This window comes from Telopea speciosissima, chromosome 10 (assembly GCF_018873765.1).
Source record: "Telopea speciosissima isolate NSW1024214 ecotype Mountain lineage chromosome 10, Tspe_v1, whole genome shotgun sequence".
NCBI lineage: Eukaryota > Viridiplantae > Streptophyta > Magnoliopsida > Proteales > Proteaceae > Telopea > Telopea speciosissima.
In genome coordinates, this window is record NC_057925.1 from 60,923,349 (window position 1) to 60,946,478 (window position 23,130).

General features: G+C 40.9%; 1 protein-coding gene across 1 annotated transcript in view; it reads left to right on the forward strand.

Moving 5' to 3' along the window:
* Window positions 1-23,130, forward strand: part of LOC122643915 (callose synthase 9) — a 164,340-nt gene that overhangs the window by 13,445 nt on the left and 127,765 nt on the right. Inside the window, exons 4-8 of the mRNA XM_043837490.1 lie at window positions 6,218-6,381; window positions 8,684-8,807; window positions 19,476-19,586; window positions 19,667-19,792; window positions 22,856-22,945. Coding sequence (XP_043693425.1) covers window positions 6,218-6,381; window positions 8,684-8,807; window positions 19,476-19,586; window positions 19,667-19,792; window positions 22,856-22,945 — 615 coding nt within the window. The remainder of the gene's footprint in view (window positions 1-6,217; window positions 6,382-8,683; window positions 8,808-19,475; window positions 19,587-19,666; window positions 19,793-22,855; window positions 22,946-23,130) is intronic.

Here is a 23,130-nt window from a genome sequence, read left to right on the forward strand (position 1 = left end):
ATGCATTGCTTAGGCTTTATATTGAGTATGGGTTTTAATAGAGCTGATTGGAGGGAAGGATCCATGTAGCCGACCCCATTTAGTTGGGATAAGGTTGAGTAGTTGTTGTGATCTAAGAAATAGAAACAAAGGATTTTAGTAACTAACTAGAACAGGAACAGCAAGTAGAATGGAAAATAGAAAATGTCAGGAAAGTAACAATAAGGAGGACAAAATGGCAACCAAGATGGGAATAAGAAACAAGCAGAAAAATAGCAACCCAGCAACAAATGGTGATACCGCAGGTCACTAGAAGATGGCAGTGTACTGCCAGCAAAATGTGTGGTCAATAGGGGTGGCTGGACTCTATATCAGCAGCAAAACCTGTCCTAAAACTTGAGAAGAAATCAGAACAGAGTTGAAGGATAGAACTGTACTTTGAAGATCAAAATAGAATAGCAATTGATGTTAGATAGTGTTGAGATAGGCTAGTTACACGATTAGAGTAACTAGTCCTAGTGGTGCTATGATTGTAGTCCTAGTGGTACTATTATTGTAGTCCTAGTAGTGCTGTGATTATCTTTACTTTATTTTTCCTTTTTTATTATTTTTTACCTTCAGCCGAATCCTATTTTGGAATTCCTAGTAGGATTAGGACTGGGGTTTTATTTCTATTTCTACTGTGATTCATTGTAATTCAGTTTAGTATAAATAAAGGGCCTGGGTGATCTATTTTGAACACTCAAGTATTCAGATTTCATAGCTGTTTACATGGTATCAGAGCCTATTCTGATCGAATAAACAGCCTTCTCAGTTTTTTTGTTTTTTTCTTCTCCCCTCCCCTCCACGGTTCCAGCTCTCTCTTCTTTCTCACTCTCGGCTCTTCTCTCTCATTCAGGGCAGCATCTATGAGGTGAATCTGTTAAGGATTTGGATGCTGCTCTCCATATCACCTCTTTGAAGACTTCAGATCCTTGGTGTGCCCTAATTCTGCCGGCAGAGCTTCTCCAACCTTGAAGATCGATTTCTGAATACAGTTGCAGATCGATTCTTCCTTTAATTTGGGGTTTTTTTCTGCTGATACTTGGTGCACACCTCCTTTTGTTTGAAGACTGCAGGAGTGGATCACAATCACATCAGATCCGGCACTGCAATTTCTACAAACCCAGGTTTTCCTAACTTTTTTTCAAAAATTAGGGTTTCTCCTTGGCTAATCCAACAGTATCTTTTTTGGAGCATATATTCTCAACTTCCAGAAGCAGTACTTGACCTGTTGGAAGCTGATTTTCTATTTGCTGACTGATTTAAGATAACCTTCTTCATCTCCATTGCATACAATGCCTGATTCTGATGTATCTACTGGTTCGGATGATCAAGTCACTTCTGGACTTGATGCACAGACTCGACAAGAGTATCTTCCCTTTGCTGCCTCCATCAAACTTGATGGAATTAACTATCTCATGTGGCCGTGGTCTCACTGGCCACCTTACTGGTACTTCAGTAAAACCTTCTACTGCAGGTCCTCTACAGACTCGATGGATCTCTAATGACTCTCAGGTCATGGCCTTTCTTCTGAATTCTATGAACCAAGATCTTGCTAATGGCTATTTACTTCTAGAGACTGCTGCCCAGATATGGATGGCTGCCAAAGAAACTTATGGACAGATTGGTAACGATGCTCAGGTTTATGAATTACGAAAAAAAATTCATGAAACCACTCAGACGGACCTCTCTATTTCCAAGTATTATGCTCTCCTACGAAGTCTATGGCAACAACTGGATCATTACACGGATTACCAGCCCACTAATCCTACTGATATTGCTGCCTATCGCAAGCATGTTGATAAAATCAGAGTATATGACTTCCTCGCTGGATTAAATGTGGAATATGATCCGATTAGGGTCCAGGTACTTAGCAGGATCCCTTTTCCTACTTTGGAACAGTCCTATGCCTTGGTACATTCTGAAGAAAGCAGGCGGACTGCTATGTTACACACTCCCACCAGTGAATCGTGATAGATCAGCTCTAAAAACTGCTGCCACTGCTGTTCCTACACCGGATGGGCTGTCCACTACTAGTGACTCTTTTAAAGCAACCGTGAAGTGTGAACATTGTAATAGGCCTTATCATTACCAAGGCTACTTGTTGGAAACTCCATGGTAAACCGGCTGATTTTGAAGCTAAACGTGCTGCCCGGAAGTCGAAAAACAAAGCCAATCATACTGAGGCTGTCACTACTACTCCCACTTCTGACACTGGTTTATCCAAGGAAGAACTTCAAGCGTTCCTTCGTATGTTACAGGCTTCTGCTGCTTCTACTACATCGACTACTGCTAGTTCTTCCACCAATCCAGGTTCACATTTTGTCCATTCAGGTATTTCCTTTGCTGCTCATTGTGCATCGGTAGTCTCCTCTCCCTGGATCATAGACTCCGGTGCCACTGGTCATATGACTGGATCCTCCAGCCTCTTTACTCGTTACTCTCCTACCTTTGGTAAAGATAAAGTATGGGTGGCTGATGGTTCTCTCTCTTCCATCTCTGGGAAGGGCTCTATCAGTTGCACTCCTTCCTTAACTTTATCCTCTGTTTTACATATTCCTAAATTTAGCACTAATCTTCTTTCCATCAGTAGTCTTACCCGTGATTTGAATTGCAAAGTAACCTTTTTTCCTTCTCATTGTGTGTTTCAAGATCTGGCAAGGGGGGCGACGATTGGATGTGGTAAGATGCATGGTGGATTGTACTTGCTTGATGATGGGAGTCCTACTTCACAACCATCTTTGGCTTCTGCTATACATCAAAGCTCGTTAGTTTCTTCTGAACTTCAACAATGGCATAATAGACTAGGTCACCCCCCTTTAGGAACATTATCCCTTTTATTTCTTGCATTAGCTAAAGAATGTCATAGAAACGACTTTTTTTGTGAAGCCTGTGTTTTGGCTAAACAACATCGTTCTACTTATTCCATTTCTAATAAAAGAAGTTCTTCTCCTTTTAATCTTATTCATTCTGATGTGTGGGGTCCTAGCCGAAAACCATCTCTTAAAGGCCATCGTTGGTTTGTTTCTTTCATTGACTGTTATTCTAGGAGTACATGGGTGTATTTAATGCATAATAAAAGCGATGTTTTTTCTTGTTTTCAAAATTTTCATAAGATGATTCAGACCCAATACAATGCCGCTCTCAAAATATTGAGGAGTGATAATGGTAAAGAATACATGGATGGTCAATTCCAACACTACCTTGCTGCCCATGGTATATTCCATCAAACCAGTTGTGTCGATACCCTAGCTCAAAATGGGGTGGCTGAAAGGAAAAATCGCCACCTCCTTGAGGTGACCTGGGCTATCATGTTTGCCCATTCTGTCCCCTCCCAATATTGGGGTGAGGCTGTCCTGACTCCTGACTGCTGCCTATCTCATCAATTGGCTCCCTACCCGAGTCCTTGACTTTGCCACCCCTGCATCTTTACTGATGGGTTCGTCCTCCTTTGTTGTCCCACCAAAGGTTTTTGGTTGTGTCTGTTATGTTCGGGATACCCGCTCCCCTGGCAAACTCGAACCCCGTTGGGTCCGATGTATTTTCTTGGGATATTCTTCATCCCAAAAGGGATCTAAGTCTTACCATCCTCCTACCCGTCGTACCTTCACCAGTATGGACGTTGTCTTTCATGAAACTCTCTCCTATTATCAATCCACACCTCTTCAGGGGTGTTTGTGGTGAAACAGAAGGTAGATGGCACTGTTGATCGATACAAAACACGTTTAGTTGCCAAAGGATTTACTTAGACTTATGGGATCGATTATCAGGAGATTTTTGCACCAGTTGCGAAATTAAACACTGTCAGAGTGCTACTTTCTTGTGCAATTTTGGCTGGGAGTTGCAACAATTAGATGTGAAGAATTCCTTTCTCCATGGAGAGCTTGACGAGGAAGTGTACATGGACATTCCACCAGGTTTCTCTTGTGATAAGACCAGCGGGAAAGTTTGTAAATTGAAGCGTGCTTTATATGGGCTGAAACAGTCTCCCCGTGCTTGGTTTGGACGATTTCATAAGGCAATGGTCTCTGCAGGTTATAAGCAGAGCAACGCTGATCATACCTTGTTTATCAGGAAAAATGGTGAAAAGGTAACTCTTCTAATAGTTTATGTGGATGATATTGTGGTGACTGGGAATGACAATCATGAAATCACCCAGTTGAAGGCTTATCTTGGGCGAGAATTTGAAATAAAAGATCTGGGAAAACTAAAGTACTTTCTAGGGATAGAAGTTGCTTGGTCTTCTAAAGGCATCTTTCTTTCTCAAAGGAAGTACATCCTAGATTTATTGACTGAGACTGGAATGCTAGGGTGTCATCCCTTTGATACACCTATGGATGCAACTACTAGACTTAAAGAAAAGGAAGGAACTCCTGTCGACAAAGGTCGGTATCAAAGATTGGTTGGTAAGCTCATTTATCTGTCTCATACAAGACCTGACATAGCAGTATCTGTGAGTATGGTTAGTCAGTTCATGCATGATCCACATTCCTCTCACATGGATGCTGTTATCCGGATCCTTCGGTATTTAAAATCAGCACCGGGTAAAGGTATTCTTTTGTCTCCGAATGGTCATCTTCGTGTCGAAGCATATACTGATGCAGATTGGGCTGGTTCCTCTGACAGAAAGTCCATTTTTGGCTATTGCTCATTTTTTGGTGGCAATCTTGTTACTTGGTGTAGTAAAAAACAGAACGTCGTGGCAAGATCTAGTGTTGAAGCAGAGTTTAGTGCTATGGCACAAGGTATTTGTGAGATGTTATGGCTCAAAGGTTTATTGCAAGATATTGGTACTCCTGTTCCTCTTCCCATGAGGTTGTACTGTGACAACAAGGTTGCTATTAGCATTGCCCACAACCCTGTTCAGCATGATCGCACCAAGCATGTGGAGGTTGACAGGCATTTTATTAAAGAAAAGTTGGAAGGAGGGCTGGTCTGTGTTCCTTTTGTGCAATCTACTGACCAGCTTGCGGATGTGTTCACGAAGGGCTTAGGTGGGAAGGTCTTTCATCCTATTCTGGTCAAGTTGGGCCTGGTTGACATTTATGCTCCAACTTGAGGGGGAGTGTTGAGATAGGCTAGTTACACGATTAGAGTTACTAGTCCTAGTGGTGCTATGATTGTAGTCCTACTGGTACTATGATTGTAGTCCTAGTAGTGCTGTGATTGTCTTTACTTTATTTTTCCTTTTTTATTATTTTTTACCTTCAGCCGAATCCTATTTTGGAATTCCTAGTTGTATTAGGAATTCCTAGTAGGATTAGGACTGGGGTTTTATTTCTATTTCTACTGTGATTCATTGTAATTCAGTTTAATATAAATAAAGGGCCTGGGTGATCTATTTTGAACACTCAAGTATTCAGATTTCATAGCTGTTTACAGAATGAATGAACAGAAACTTACCTTGGAAAAGAAAGGAAGAAGAAGAGAGTAGAAGATAAAAGAAAGGATAGGGGTATATGACCTTGGAATCACCTTCAAGGCCTGCGGGAATGCCTTCACCACCAATCCCAACCTATTGCTTCACCACAATAGGGCTGGAGCTGCATCACCACAGTCCAAGGATAGCTTCACTACTGACCCAAAGTGGGGAAAACCAATTTCTCAATAATTCAATTCGTAGGGGAGGTTCATGCCCCCCCTCTCTTTTATTTATATCTTAATAATCACAAAAATAAGAAACCCGTATGTATGGTAGGAGGAATCCCTTACACCTAAGTCTTTCTTCAAAATAGAAGCTATTCTAGAAACATTAGAGAATAGAAACTAATTACTTAATCCCGTATAAGACTTAAACCCCTAAAATTTGGGCTTATAGAATTGACCCATTACATTAGAAAACCCAAAAATACTAAGCCCATGACCATATAACCCATTGGACACTCCATATTAAGCATATTAGTCCATTATTGGTCGAATTTGATGACTTGGTTTACTGCTGGCCTTCTTGTTCTTTTGAACTGCACCACAATGTATACTATAGACTGGCATTTGTCAATTTAGTGTTCCAATTTTCTGACATGCATATGATGCAGGCACGGATATTATATCTCCTTCCTTCCCTCTTTTGTTTTTTTAATTTCTTAATCTTGTATTTAGAATTTGATATTTTCCATGATCTTGGTTGTTTAGGGACATTTTCTTTGTAATATCGTATTGAACTAATGCTCTGTTTGGTGTTTTGAGAAAATTTCAGCAAAAACTTGCAAAAAGGGATGATGGAAGCATAGATAGGAGTCAGGATATTGCTCGTTTACGTGAATTCTACAAGCAATTTAGAGAGAAAAATAAAGTAGATGAGTTGCGAGAGGATGAAATGAAATTAAGGGAGTCAGGTGCCTTCAGTGGTAATCTTAAAGCGTATGTCTCTTTTCTGGAAGAGTAATCCATTTTTCATAATTGGAATTGATAGTGGAACTTGATTGCTTCTCTTTCTGCCTCCCTCCCCCATTTTGTTCTACTTGTTTTTCCTGTTATTTCTTTATCCTTTTTCCTGATTTTTTTTTCTGGGGTAAATTACTTCCGGCGTCTCTCCCTATTGTTTGTGAAAACTATCAGGATCCCTGACGTTTCGGCACCCTAATGTTACAGAAAATTATAAATGGGTTCCCTCCTTGGACTGAAGTTAGTCAGGAGGGTTCTTTTTGATGGGGACAATAGTCATTTCTAAGCAATTTATCATGATTTGAAATTGTATCTTTTGCAAATGTTAGGGGCCCTGAGTCCCTGACCAGAGTTTCGAAGCTTGAGGGACCCCAGTTTTAGTTTCACTGAAGTTAGTGATGTGATCCCGGGTTCAAACAACTCTATTTGGGTTCGCTGTGGGCCCACTCAAATGCACAATAGCCAATAATAGGAAGATAGTTTGTAAAGGGGAGTGACAAAGCTGTAAATAATCTGAATACTAAAGGACAGCATGGTAGTTAACTTGGTGTTGGGATAAGAAGGAAAGTATAACTAAAATTAAAGAGAAGGAATCGTTGGGGGAGGTATATCATCTTCAACCTGTAGCCAAAGCAAACTAGAAAACCCACCGTAAGGGGGGGGGCTTTGAACCAGATGCAGTAACTCCTCAATGAGAGTCCCAAGTCAACTCTTAAGATTCCAGCAATAATTGGTTGAAAAATATGCCTTGGGCTGTTTGCTGTCTACGATAAATATTTGTTTGAGCTCATTATTTAATTTATGTTTCAGTTCATCATTTTATTTTTCTTATGTGTTGCATGGTAGTTCATGGTCTGTCACCAACAAGGGAAATGCTTATTTGGGAAAATATCATGCCTTGGTCGGGAGTTCACAATCTGTTTAAATATTCGTTGAAGTTCATCTTTTACTCTATGTTTCTGTTCTTGCTCGCTAGTTACTGATTTCAATTTACTTTGCTGCTACTGTTAGCAACCTTACCAATTACATGCTGTTTCATTTTAATTGTACTAAAACACTTGTGAGTTCATTTCTGTAATACTGGTGCAACCTACTTTTCCAAAACTTTAATTACCCTAGGGCCCACCCAAGTCTCAAAAAACTGAAGAGGGCAATTCTGTGATTTCGGAACAATTCTGGACTGTTTTGGGAAGATAAAACAGAGTTTGGTTGAAAATTTAAATATTTTATAGAGAATGTACCTTTCCTCGACCTCACGGTACCTGCTACTTAGATGACCTCCTTTCATTCAATCTAGCAGTTTCAGTACAAAACTAATCAATCTGAAACTTTGGACTTATATCCTGCAGAGCTCTTGAATCCACCCAATGTTTGAAGTTTGAACAGAACAATAAGCAATATTTTAAAAAAAGTTCCTGAAATTGGATCTGGTGGTACAGGCAGAACTAGATCTGCAATGTGAACAACAGAGCTTACTTTGGACCCCAAATTGAATTTCTTGGGGCTGCCAAAAATAGTAAGTTCCCAGTTTCTTAGGTTGATTGGTTCAGAACTGAGAGAGAACGCCCAAAACTTCTGGGACCGCATGTACCACCCAGAACTGAGTACAGCAGATAAAGAAAGCTCGAACTCAAAGGAGAATAGAAGAAACGAGGTAGAAGATAGAGGAAAAACAGTTCACCGCGAACTGTTTCCCAGTTTGACCATCAACTAAATGAGGGAAATATTTCCCCATCAATTCCATCAAACTAGAGACCCTTTCTCTGTTCCAAACCGTAGACCATTCCATTCACTCTGTGAAATTGTTTACATCAGGGGCATAGATAAGCTCAATCCAATTAAAAAAAATACAATCTTTCCTAAACTTATTAACCCCTAGCCTAACTAAGTGTAAAAATGAGAAGTTGCCTAAAACTAAACCCACAACCTGATTTCCTAGCTAACAATGAAATAACCCCCCCTCCCCCCCAAAAAAAAAAAAAGAAATAAAATACTCAACTATCCTATGTCTCATGAGGCCCATTACAAAAAATATAAGCCAAACCCAAATTCAAAAAAAAAATCTATGATCCAAACTACATCAGATTGGTAAATACTTTACCCATCTACTTCTTGGAGCTTCAAATTATTTTCAGCAATACTTTCCTCAGCTTCAATTATGTTTATGAATCCACGTTTATCTCCACAAGCTTTCTTGTTCAAGTGTTCAACAATGTTGATGTAGTTGTTTATTTTCTGATACTGAATTTTTGTGATGTTTATATTTTTTCATTGTTAGGTTGGAACGTAAAACTGTGAAAAGGAAAAGGTTGTTTCAAACTTTAAAAGTTCTAGGAATGGTATTGGAGGATCTTTCAAAGGAGGTTTCTCCTGAAGATGCGGAAAGGTTGATCCCTGAAGAGGTTGGTCTTCTACTGTTTCTTAGTCTTTTAATTTTTGTTTTCCCCTTCTGGGATAGAGCTAGAGGATAGGAATAGTCTGCACCAGCAACCTTGCTTTTTTATGGGACATGGAGGAAGTAAGGGAAAAAAGATCTGTTAGAGAAAGGAGTAAAAGAGAAGGTACAATTCCCTCCAAAGCAGCAATTGGAATTAGTGCAAGGGACAGCAGAGAGACCAAGTGCCTGAGCTCTGTGCCAGAGTGACCTGGCTCCACCATTAATCCAAACCCTGGCCCAGCAATGAAGAACGAGTTGGTGGCTCAAGTAGCCAACAATCCCATAACCTATGAGCCTACAATCCCCACCACAGGAAACCAAGTTCTTTGATTTTGCCATGGACCTAAATTGCAACCATTTTGACTAAAACTGTTGGCCCTTACCCCTTCTTTCCCTTGTCAAACAGTCAAGGTGGTTGCTCTTCCATACCTTGGATACATTGACTTGATTGGCACTGTTAGAGGCTCTAACGACAAACTAATTGGTTCTATTTCATATTCATTATTCCTTTATACAGTTCTATCTCCTCACGCATTTCATTTTATGTGTGTATGTATGTATCATGATCATTTCCTCATAAGAAAATGAGCACCTTGCCTACTATTGATGAATATTGGCTCTTTAAAGTTTGAGTTTATGTTTGGTATCTTATACCATTTGAACTTTATCATTCTTTTACCTTGTCTAGAGTTTTTGTTCTACGACTCTTCATTTAACCTCAAACTGAGGCTTCTATTGGGATAGTGACTTACGAGGATCCACAATCCCAGTATTTGGCTTTTTGAGTGGTAGAACTCTTTTTTTTTTTTTGGGAGGGGGGGGGGAGGGGGAGAAATGGTGGAGGTGATGCCATTACTGATTTGCACCCAGTGGAAAATTACTTTTAGTCCGACACTCTGATGACCAGTGGCCAGTAGAGTGAAGAACCATGTCCTATTATTTTGAGAAGTTTCATCCAACCAAAGTCGAAGATCTAAGGAATTCATTGGTTCAGTCATTTTACGATCAGATCCTTTTTTTTTTTTTTTTTTTTTTCATTTCTAGTTGCTTTACTGCTATCATGAATAGCCGACAAAGCATTCAAGGGCTTCGTATTTACCTCTTCCTTTGTTAATGGTACAATTATGGGTTATGCACACAAAAGGGGGGGGGGGATCCTACCAATCTAGGATCAATGTTAATCAGAATATTTATGTGATGATTTGTGGTTCCATCACATCTCTCGGTCTTCAATGGTATGATCATCCTTGTCAAATAAAAATGTTTGCTCCTTCCTCTTTATCTTGACTATTCTTATGTTTTTCCTTTTTCTTTTGATGGTTTAGTCTTATGTTGTATTTGAAAAGTAACACTTCTCATAGTACTAAATTGTTGCATATTTTGTTAGCTGGTGGAACATAAGGATGTGGTGATTGGGTTATGATTTGCATTTTTAAAATTTTTTAGGACATGGCTATTCTCTCTCTCTCTCTCTCCTCCCCCCCCCCCCCTGTCTCCCTGTCTCTGCCTCCTTCTCTGGGCGTAAGAGATGGATATGTATGGGAGTTACTTGCCTGGTATATTGATATACACAGATATGGCATGGCCTTTTTTGGATTTATTTTATTGTTTAACCCTTCACTTGGTTTCAGCCAAGATAATTGGTTTGTTTGGTTGAACGGGCAAACTAGATAATCCATTTAGATTGTCAGATCCTCAGGTATACAGTGTAGAACAGAGAATATAATCCAAACTTCCTAACTGGAAAGGTTTGAATGACAACCACCCTAAATGGGTTTAAACAGAAAACCTTATAAGTTGCCTGCAAGCTCAAGTGAAACATAAATTAAATGATAGCTTCGTAGGTTTTTTCCTCATGTTGACATGTGTCTGATATGTAGCTACGTGTTGACTCGTCAAGGAATGCATCCGGACCCGGCACTCTGATTTGCTTCAATATTTCCGTGAATACAAGGGGAGGAAAAATAAGACAAGAAGGAAGAAGAAAGAGGAAGAACCAGAGAGAAAAGAAGTAACAGAAGCTCAACAGAGAATATGGTAAGTAGAGCAGGGGGTGGAGAAGGGAGATGATGAAGATGAATTAACAAAGACAAAAAAAAAAGGAGAAAAAATGGAATAAAAGAAGGAAGATTAGGAAGAAGGATTAACAGACAGACAGTTTGCTGTTTGTATGGTGGTGATTGGTAGCCCTTCCATTCTGACGAGTTGGGTTTCTTTGTTTTGGATCCTTTCTTATATTGTATCTTCATGTCCTATATTCCCTTCTAATTTTGCGTAGTTTGAAAACATAAAATATATGAAATCCCCAACTCAGAGCTATTGAACCTTGAATTTTGGATTTTATTTTTTTAAACACATTGCAAATTTTCATATTTACTTTAGCTCCTATGACCCTGATGGGGAAAATTTCACTTATTCTTTTTTGCAAGCTATTAAAAAATTCAAGTGCTTGTAAACATATATGTTAAATTTCATATACCCTTCCAAGTCGACAATGCTGAAAGCCTGTCTGTCGAAATTATTCATAATCTGCTCCCTCCAGTTTTACCTCTACCTAACCTTACCACCTCTGTGGGGGTCACCACTTCCCTTAGCAACCTCCAAACCGCCCTCAAACACATCCTTCTTCTGGGCCCACCAACCCCCTTTAAACCCAAACCTTCCTCACTTGTTTGGTCCCGCTCCCTTTGGCCCATCTGCTCTTCTTCCCCCTCTTCCTCCTGGGCCCACCTGCTGCCTCCATTTCCCAATCTCATTTCTCTCTCTCTGGGCCTCCCCTCCTCAATATCAATTCCAACCCTCACCCTTTGGCCCGAAGCCCCTTGGACCTTGACCCGGGTATAGCCCACCTGAACACCACACACATTACCTCTTCTCCTCTACCTTTTATTCCCACCTGTCAACACCTTTCCCATTCCAATAGAATTGAGCTCTGCACTGCCTCCCCCCATTCTGACGAAGACTCTTGGTCCGCCCAAATATCTCCCCCTTTTTGTGAGTATCAGCGACATTGATCTCATAAACGGTCGACCACCTGCAAAACTATTTCCGTGCAGGCCAATGGTGAGCCATCGTTGCCCTCGTCCTCCACTCCCAAATGAGCCAGGTGATTTTATGCTTGCTGCCTTTGTTGCTTCTATTCTCTCCTATGAGATCCAGTCTTGTGAGTCATATCAAGACCCCCCCTTGTGAGTCATATCAAGGATTGAAGGACTGGAATCTCCAGTGACTCCTTGCATCTTGTAGATCGGGAGGTCCTCTCGTAGCTCTTCTTCAATCTGCTACTGTTGGAGATCAGTGTTATTCAAGTAAGTAGTTTATTTAATTTTGCAATTACCTCCTTCTTCTAATCCTCCAACCCTAGACTTCACAATCTGCCCAGCATTCCCTCCATTAAACCTACTCCAATTCCCTCTCCATCCATCAAACCTAGCCCTCCATTAAACCTGCAACTTACACCTTCGAATCATAGCTTAGTTTCTAAGCAACCATCATCCCACCATCAGATCTGTCCCAAACTTTCAGCATACATCCACCATACTCCCCCCTACACTCGATCCTACTTTCAGCCCAATCAGACCACTCAAACCCTAATCCCCCTCATCTCCCATAAAACCCAAAACCCTAAAACCCATTCTAAATTCTGTCTAGCCCTAATTAACCATCAAAACACCACCAAAACCTGATCGAACCACCCCCCCACTGCCAGCTACACTCAACCAGAAACCCAGCCCCAAAGCCCTTTCCTAAACCCTAGAATTAGCCTAAAATCTGAACCTAAAACCCTAACCCTAACCCTAAAACTGCAGAACTTCTAAACCTATCCATACCCTACTTTCTTTATACCATAATAATCCCCTACATCTGCATACTAAAACCATATATAAACCATACCTGAATTCTTAGACCTAACCCTAGTTTTACCCTAAACAGCCCACATCTGTAAACAGCTACAGAATTCTGATCTTACCTGGCTCCTATTAGGCCTTGCCTATATAGGACTACATAAGCAACCTTCGCCTGTCTCATTGAAACAAGAATAAAATAGCCCAATGCTCCTCAGATCATCTCCTATGTTGCTCTTTCGTGGGATTTTTGCTCCAATTATACCCACCACCCAAATGGGTGCATCTGGTGCCTTTAGAACCTAGCCATCATCAATTTTTCGACACTGTTCTTTTCCACTCAGCTTTTGCACCTCACGATTTCAGAGTCCACTGGCAGCTTCAGCTTCCTCTTCTCTGCCATCTACGCTACCAATTGTCCCTCTAAGAGAGCTTCCCTTTGTATAAGCCTCTGCCATATTGCTACCCAAGCTGGTTGATGCAGCATTAAAGAGCCACATCCGTAGGAAGAAGAAGAACCAGCCCCATTCCCATGTGGGGCCCATTAAGTAGTTAGTTAGGGTTGGCCCTTGGCCCCCATACTTAGTTTGCTTAGTATTTATTTACATTTTCTATACTTAGTTTTATTTTTATGTTTTTAATTGAGCCGGGTCAAAGTGATTGCATCTAATTGGTTCAATTTAAGTGAAATGATCCTATTGGCTATTTGGGACTCTTTTTAATTAGTAGTTTTAAATCAGAATTCCTCCCCCTTCCATGAGTTTAGAAGGGAGATTACTTTGTAATTTTATTCAGCAAAGGAATTCTATTCCAAGGCTGAATCGAGCTTGGCCTTTTAGCCCTATTATATATATTAATAAAAATCAGAAGAGGATTTGCCTCCCAAAAAAGAAATCATGTGAAGAATGCTGCCATTGTTGCTGCTGTTTACTCTTCGGAGAGTGTTGTATCCCTGTGGTTCTATCAAGGTGGAAAGGGTAGGTGGATCTCCTACGACTCCTTGCGTTGAGTGGCTTGTTGCCCTGGACGATTATTTTGACTGGTATGATCTGTTTGAAGAGAGGAAGATGAAGCTAGTTCGTACTAAACTTGTTGGACTAGCACGTGAGTGGTGGAGGACCACTGAAAGGGAGATGGACTTTGACGGGGCTGCACCCCGCACTTGGAAGGACATGGAATACGACCTGAGTAAGAAGAAGTTACCAAGGCACTTCAGGTCTTAGTTACAGGATCAATTCAACTCCCTACCCCAAGGGACCATGACCGTATCTGAGTAAATGAAGAAATTTGATGCACTTTCTTCTCGCACTGGCATAAGAGAGGAGGGCATCTAGATGTTTTCACGATTCAGGTTGGGTTTGACAAGTGAGATAAATAGAGCCATCAGTGAGGTCGAAGTTTCTGACATCTGGGATTGTTTTGAGAAGGCCTTGAAAGCAGAGGAGCTACTGGCTTCAAGTAAACAGCTGGGTTCTACTTCCAAGCCGAGCTACATCGGCACTAGTACCTCATGACAGGGTCCCTCTATAGGCAGCACCTCTCATCCTACTGCTTCCCTAAGTATTGATGATAAAGGCAAAGCTCCTATGGGATGTAATGAACCCGTCACTTGTTTCTACTGTTAGGAAAAGGGACATATTGCTTAGGATTGCCCGCACAAGAAGAAGACCATCAACATGACTGAAAAGGAAGAAGCCCACGATGATGATGAAGAAAAGGGCCTATATGCTTATCCTGCCGATGATGATGATGATGTGGCTAATTAGTATGAAGACTTGGGTAATGATACAAGAGGTATTCTTGTGACGATTCAAAAGGCTGCTACCCACCCGGAAGTCCAGCCTTCCCCCCCCATCAAAGAGCTACTGCCCGCCTATAAGTTCGAGCCACCCGTTGAGGATGATCTTAAGAAGCTTGACCCTGATTTGAAAGACCATTCCAGGACCTCCAGCCATTCATCGGAGATGAATGTTTTCAAGACAGGGAGAGCTGATGCAGCATTAAAGAGCCACATCTGTAGGAAGAAGAAGAACCAGCCCCACTCCCATGTGGGGCCCATTGCGTAGTTAGTTAGGGTTGGGCCTTGGCCCCCATACTTAGTTAGTTTGTTTAGTATTTGTTTACATTTTCTATACTTAGTTTTATTTTTATGTTTTTAATTGAACCGGTTCAAATTGGTTGCATCCAATTGGTTCAATTTAAGAGAAATGATCCTATTGGCTACTTCGGAATCTTTTTAATTTGTTGTTTTAAATCAGAATTCCTCCCCCTTCCACGATTTTAGAAGGGAGATTAGTTCGTAATTTTATTCAGCCAAGGAATTCTATTCCAAGGCTGAATCGAGCTTGGCCTTTTGGCCCTATTATATATATTAATAAAAATTAAAAGAGGATTGGCCTTCCAAAAAAGAAATCGTGTGAGGAATGCTACCATTGTTGCTGCTGTTTACTCTTCAGAGAATGTTGCATCCTTGTGATTCTATCAAGGTGGAAAGCGTAGGTGGATCTCCTACAACTCCTTGCGCCTTGACGGCCGGGAGGATATCCATTGAAGGTGGTTCTTATATATTGTTTATAACTGTATCATGGTGTATAACTCTATAAGTATGATTATATACTTAACATGATTTACCTCACTGGGCTTTTAGCTCATTCCAATTATGTTGATTTTTCATATGACAAGACTGGAGGGTATATATGTACTTCTTCTGATGTTGTGGGTTACAAATGCCTAGGATGCTCGAAACTTTAGAATAGGACTTGAGAGGCCCAACAAAACTGTTCACTTATACTTTTTGTGTCGATACTAATGTATATGATGTTAAGAAGGAACAAAATTGTAATAACTTTTGAATACTGAATGTAGATTTCTTGCAACCAGTCTTACTTTTTGACTTTATACGTTCAATGAAACTCTCTTTTGTTTATTCTTTAATTAAGACTTCTGCTGTGTATGTATGTTATAAGAGAGTTGTGTTAATTGTACAGGTATGGTGGATAGTCATTTGACCGCCGCCCATGAGGGCAGCGTGTTTTACCCGGACCGGGTTTGGGGTCGTTACACATCAAGTCTGAGTTCGTCAATTTCTTCAAAAACATTTTCAATCCCAACCTCTTCTCCTCCATTCATTCCCAATAGTCTCCTTAACAAATTCATTCCTTCCTTCCTCTTATCTTCCCTCCAGGCCATCCCCTTTGAGTAGGAAATCCTCTCAGCTATCCTTTCCCACAAAACCAACCAAGCCCCTGGCTTAGATTGTTTTAGTATGGGCATCTTCATCCCCCTTTCATTCTCGACGGTCTCCTTAATTCTTTCCCCCCTCTTATCTTCTCTCTAGACCATCCCCTTTAAGGAGAAAATTCTCATAGCTACTCTTTCCCACAAAACCAACCGAGCCCCTGGTCTAGATGGTTTTAGAGTGGGATTCTTCATCTCCTGTTGGGACATCATCAAACCAGATCTTGTCAAGGCCATCCAAAGCTTCTTCTTCAACCCCAGTCAAATTAAAGGAATTAATCAAGTCTTCCTTTGCCTCATCCCTAAAAAGGATGGGGCCTCCTCTTTGACGAACTTTCTTCCCATCTCCCTTTACAACCTCCTTCAAAGTCCGAGCCAACCATTTTAAACTTGTGATTGATTCCCTTGTCAGTGCCAATCAATCAACCTTCATCCCTTGTAAGAGCATCTCTGACAACATTCTTCTTTGTAATGAGCTTGTCAGAGGCTTTGGCAGAAAATTCCATCCCCGCTGCTTTTATGAAGATTGACATCTACAAGGCCTTTGACTCCTTGTCTTGGGATTTTGTTCTTACTGTTTTACACATGTTGTCCTTCCCCCATCTTTGTCAATTGGGTATATCATTGCATCTCCTCTTCCAGTTTCTCGGTTATTATTAATGGTATTCCCACTGGATTCTTTTCCACCTTTGTTGGCATATGACAAAGACGCCCCCTCTCTCCATTCATATTCACCCTTGCCCTTAAAGTTCTTTCCCGATGCCTCCAATCCTCCATGGATTAGAAGCTCATTTACCGCATGTTCAAATGCAAGGCCCTCATTGTCCTCATCATTTCTCTCCCGATGCCTCCAATCCTCCATGGATTAGAAGCTCATTTACCGCATGTTCAAATGCAAGGCCCTCATTATCCTCATCACATTTCATCTTGCCTTTGCTGAAGACCTAATGGTCTTCTTAAAGCTGATATCCTTTCGATGTCATCCATTTTGTCATTTTTACGTCTTTTTGAGCATTGGTCTGGCCTTCTTATCAACCATTTCAAATCTCTCTTTTTCCTAGCTGGAGTTTCTGAGAACGTCAAACATACTTTGAAAGAAATATCTGGGTTTTCCTTGGGTCGGCTTCTAGTCAAATATTTGGGCTTACCTTTTATCCCATCCAAATTGACAACTCACAACTGTTCCCTCATTCTGTTTTTTTGCGCAAGAAACTCCAGCTTTGGAAGGCCAAACTTCTATCTTACACTGGCCACCTCGAGTTGATTCGATCTGTGCTTTAGTCCTCCTATGTCTACTGGTCCAGCATTTTTTGGTCTCCCAAAGTCTGTCATCATGAAGTTGGAGTCTCTCGTTAGTGCCTTTCTTCGGAACGGCAGTGATGCATCCATATTTCTTCACACGATCAGCTGGTCTTCTGTTTGCCTCCCTAAAGATGAAGGAAGCCTCGGTTTGCGCAGAGCCACAGAATTAAAGATATCAACACACCTTAAGCTGATTTGGAATTTGGCGGCTAAGAGGAAGAGTATTTGAGTTGACTGGGTTTACTTTGGCAAGGACACCATATGGACTGCTCCCTCTACTTCTGATGCCCTCCTGGGTCTGGAGGAAGATAGTTCAGACATCTTGCCTGTGGGGTTATTAAATTCCAAATTGAAGATGGAGCTCGCACGAGATTTGGATGGTCTATTGGCACCCTAATAGAGTCCTTATCTACCTGGTTGGAGACAGGGCTATTTACAGTAGCAGGTTAGACATGGTTTTGGACATCATCAGTGTGGATGACTGGCCCCCTCTGCCCCTCCTCCCCCTCTTTGATGCCATCTGGAATGATCTGCTAAACATCCCAGTAGGCCCACTGGCAGTGGAGGTATTGTTACTTGGACTGCTTCCTCCTCGTGTCTTTTCAGTTCCAAGTCTGCTTGGGATCTTATCAGAGTGCGTGGCATGATCAAAGTTTGGCGCAAGCACTTTTGGTTTAAGAAACACAACCCTCGGCACAGGTTCACTGTTTGAAGGGTGTTTTCCTATTATCTTCCTACCCAGAATTTTCTTCTCCAGTGCCAAATCCCAGTTTTCTCCTTCATGCTGCATATGTTAGAATGCCTCTGAGGACGTCAAACACCTCTTCTTCGACTGCCCATTCTCCTCCTTAGTCTGGGAAGGCCTTCTATCCAAATGCTGGCCTCAAGATAGGATAATTTTGCCGTTTGCGAGAGAATGGATATGGGTGGACTGTGGACATGACTTTTTCCAGGAAAACTTGCTGTGATACTGTGGGAAAGCTTGCATTTGGAGCTGCTATCTACCACATTTGGCTGGAACGTAACTTTACAAGATGGATTTCTAAGTCCAGATCCTTCCAACAGATTTTGGACACCATCCTTTTTGATGTCAGATCCAAGATTTTTGCAGCTCCCTCTCATTGTGCCAACACCCTTAGAAATAGGTTGATTGTTGATGATTGGGGGCTTTCCCCTTCTATTGTTTTATCCCAAGAGTTCCCTTGTATGTAAGGTTAGGGTCTATTAAGTTTTTGTTTCTCTCTCTTCTTTGGTTATGAATTCCTTTTTCAGTAAAAAGAAAAATCATATGTTTACAAATTATTGTTTCTTTATTTATGTATCTGTGTCCATGTGTTCATATTTTGTGTTGCTGCTAGGTCTGTGTCTGCAGTCATAGCTTAACCATCCTTCCCCCCCCCCCACCCCTGTGTTAATTATCTCAGGGTTGAACTATTGAACAGTTTTGCCACCAGCCAAAATGACTTGACCTCCGTTCTGTTTACACATTGCAAACTTAAAATGGTTCATATTGCCTGCCTTTATGAATGAAACCTGCCAGTTTTATGATGTTTGACCATATCTGGTGACCATTCTAACCAATTTGGCCAGTTGTTCAGTATTAAACAATGTGAACTTCTTTGGGACTCTTCAATTTTGTCAGACTACTGTCCCCAAATGGCGTCATTTTCCCTTCTTGAATAGACCATTCTGTTGCCAATTCAGTGGCAGGGATCTCAACTTCAGAAGTGCAAGTCTTTCTCTCTGGGTCCTGTTTTCAGGGAGAAGAGCGACCCTCCCACCTACTTCCAATCTTCAAATATTGAAACTATCTTTACTTCAGATGCCAAATGAGGATTTGAGACGAGTTATTCATGCTCCTATAGTACTATTAATCTCTGTTGGTGACATCACCAATTGCTGATTGCCATGAAAGGTGCCTCACAACATGTCATTATTTGCAATCTGAGGAATATTAAGCTATCTACCCTTCTGCCTGTCTGCAGCATTGAGGCTATGAACCTCTTAGATGCCCAGCCTTACCCTGGACTAGCTTGAGGTTTGTGTCCCATGTGGCAGCTGGGTATCCCATTGGTTGCCTGTTCCATGCTCCTGACAGGCGTGTGGGTCTAGTGCTCCCCTTGCCATTTTATAGATCTTAACATTTATGGTAGTATTGGTTGGTTTATGTTCTTTCTAAAATTCATCCATCAACTCTTTATTGATATTTCTTTTTTACCTTTGACTCATTTTATTGTTTTATGTTTCAGCTAAAACGAGTAATGGAATCTGATGCAGCAATGACAGAGGACCTAATTGCTTATAATATTATTCCTCTGGATGCCCCAATTATGACGAATGCTATCATGTCTTTGCCTGAGGTAAGATTCTCTCTCTCTCTCACCTTTTACTTTTATTGACATTTATTGGGTATCAAGTTTCTATTATGTAATTTTGTTAGGTACTAGCGGCGAAGTCAGCTTTAAGGTACTTTAGGGAACTACCAAAGTTGCCTGTAGATTTTCCTGTTGCTGCTACAAGGAATGCAGATATGTTTGATTTTCTGCAGTTCTTCTTTGGATTTCAGGTTTGTATTATTATGGATTTTATAATGCTGTTGAAGTATTTCGATGTTTGCTTGTCTGCTGAGTTGTTTTAAAGAATGCGTACCAGTTAGCTTTCAAATGTTTCAAGAGATGCCCCACTAAGTGTTTTACATTCTGATGTGTAAGTAGCTGGGTAATAGTAGTGAGATTGTTAATAATTAATATAAGGGAGGAATGGGCTGCTTCAGAGGGCGGACCTTGGCGCAATGGTAAGGTTGCTCCGTTGTGACCTAGTGATCGCGGGTTCGAGTTCGGAAACAGCCTCTCTGCGAAATGGGGGTAAGGCTGCGTACATTATCACCCTCCCCAGAGGCCCAGACCCCGCAGTGGCGGGAGCCTTGTGTACTGGGTATGCCCTTTTTAATGGGCTGCTTTAACTTGGCTCAGGCTCAGATGGGGCATTTACTAACTACTAAGCATACAGGTTGATCAATACTTGGTGGGACCAAGTTTAATTATGATTTGTGATTTTGTGAAACTAGTCCAATCCTCGGCCAATTACCGAGGACCTTCGTATCATGCTGAATGTTTCTTGCATCTCAACTCTGATTCCACGGTTGTGAGACTTTAAATGCTCTCAGGCTAGCCTGAGCCATTGCTACTGTTTTAAGAACCGATAGCTTCTTTTCCATTCTAGTGACTCCATAGTTTTCAAGGTTTAGGCATCTAGAAGCACTTTGCTGGGAAGGCCCCTTGGTCTCCTATGCGGTTGCCTTGATGCCTTGTTGGTGTCGCCTTGATATTTCCGCTCGTCCAACGCTTAGGATCGCCTTAGATGCCGTGGAAACTATAAGTGAATTTGCCACTAAGGAATTTTTGAGACGTATTAGAACCCTTGAATGAGATAGTAAAATAGTATGTTGTCTCTCTTAGCTTCAGTGTTGTGGTGAATCTCTTTCTAAGTTTTGTTACTAGAGAATAATTCTGTCTATTTATTTGGACATTGTTTAGGAAAAAAGGAAGAACATTTAGTCATATATATTGGCATTCAGACTATGATCAACTTGATTGCGGGGTTGTCAAATTTTAGCAATATTTTTCGTGCAGTGGACTGGGTGGTCTTACCATTCAGACGGTTTACTACCAGGCATGAGTTTAATCAGCCCAAGGGCTGAAAGTCTTCATGGACTGTTCACTCTAAATGCTGTGCTGTTGAGGTATGTAATTCTAACGAAAATTACTAGGACTCATGTAGATGTGTGATTTTAACTCAGGACATTATGAAGTTTGAACAGCAAATCAAATCCTTTACCTTCATACCAGAATTGCTGCCTGGGCTAACATGAATCCCTTCATTTGGGGCTGGGAGAGGTTTCTATGGAGAGCTACACTACTGGCAGGTTTATGCTGCATACTGGAAGAAAGAAAGTCCAGGTTGTTTTGGAATGAGTTCTCAGCTGAGGTGGTAGTCATTGGAAAGTTTAAGTTAGGCAAGCTCACAGGGCGATGATGGATATTGTATTCAGAAGCGTACCTTTCATTTTTTTTTTCAGATCTTGGAATTGTAATCAATCCCAATATCCCCAATGCAAGGGCACATTGTTTGGGAACCCCCACTTTTTGAAGCTGTCAGATTAATTTTGATGGCTCCTCTATGGGAAGTCTGAGCCGTTTTGGAGTGGTTGGGCTGTTCAGATCCCATACAGGGGATGTTCTCATAGTCAGCTTATTCTGATCCTATTGGAGAAGGAGATTTTATTAGAGCTGAACTTTTTCTCCCAAGATGGGTCTGGAGTTGGTAATAAGAGAAGGCTTTGGTTATGTAGTAATTAATGGTGATTCAACGACTATCATAGCTTGGGAATGATCTTGCGCAAAGGGGCCATGGAGATTACGTAACGTTATTAGACATCCATTTTTTTGGCTTCTCAAGTGAATTGCTTATGGATCTCTATTCTGCTCAAAAGTGCCCAAAAACGTAGCATCTGCTAGGTGTTCTTATTAGGTTCCTGATATATGATAAGCCCTAGTAAATCTACTATAAATAACAGCAGTTTACGAAGAGATTAGGCTATCAAAATCACAGGTTCAATTACACTACTGCAAAGCCAGTCGATGGAAAAGTAAGCAGGAACGAACTTGCTTGAAAACAGAGCAGCAACAGTTTGGATATGACCTTGATTTCACAAATGGGCTGGATCAGATTCTCTCCAATCAAATCGAGTTTCTCACTCTCTCTTACAGCTCCCTGATTCTCCCAGCAGTAAAGGTGTGAAAGCCACAATCATTGAACATCATCAAATCATGGGCAAAGGCCCTTACAAGTGCTGTGTAAATGAAAAAAACCCCCTCCATAACAGTTTAGGTAACTGCCTACCCACAATAACAACCACTCAATTAGAAAACCAAAAACTAAAACGAAATCGCAAACGAAAACCCCCATTGCAAGGTAAAGTAGTTCTCCCAACATTAAGACTCTTAAATGTAAAACCCTTAAATAAAACAACTGAATAAATAAAAACAACTTAAAATAACTAAGCCCACGAGCTGGACAGGACTTAGTCCCTGTCGAGCCAAAGGTTCCAACAATGAACAGTGGCCATTAAAGGCCCTGGTTCTTCTTCTTCTTGCGGGAGTAAGTTAGGAATTACCTCCCTACATCATCTGGTTTTCTTTTGTGTGAGTTGTCCCTATTGGTCATTGAATAGATACTTGTCCAACACCCTTAATGGGAATCAACTAATTAGTTCAGTTGAGTTTTCCAAACTCAAAACCTTGTTGCCTTCTATCATGGATTTATAGACATTTCTCATCATTTCATTTTTAGTTGTTGGGTGGTTGTTTAAAATAGCATTTATTGATTCATAGCTGTTCTTCCTGTTAGTTGTTGGGCTGGAAATCTTTTATAATTGTTTTCAATTAGGTATATAATGCATTTTTTTTTCCAACTAACTGTATAATGCAAGATTTCTGTTCTATGCCCATTTTTTCTGCTTTATATTTATTTGTTTATTTATTTATTAGCAGGTTCTCATTAACTGTCTCTATTGCTTTTATTTTGTGGGTATTATGATTAGCTGATTGTTTGCGTGGATTTTTGACAGAAAGATAATGTTTGTAATCAGCGGGAACATATAGTGCACCTCCTTGCTAATGAGCAATCTCGACTTGGCATTCCTGAAGAAATTGATCCGGTAAGTGCTGGGTTTGTGAATTCATTTATGTTATTGTGATTGGTTATTCCTTAGGCACTTCATTTTGCCTTGTCTTGCTTGTATATGCTATTTTCTTTTGGGAAAAGGTTCTGTGAGTCTCTGGGGCAGGGTATGCCAGCAACTCTGTGTCTATCTCTCTCCTCCTCACATGAAATGACCTCGAT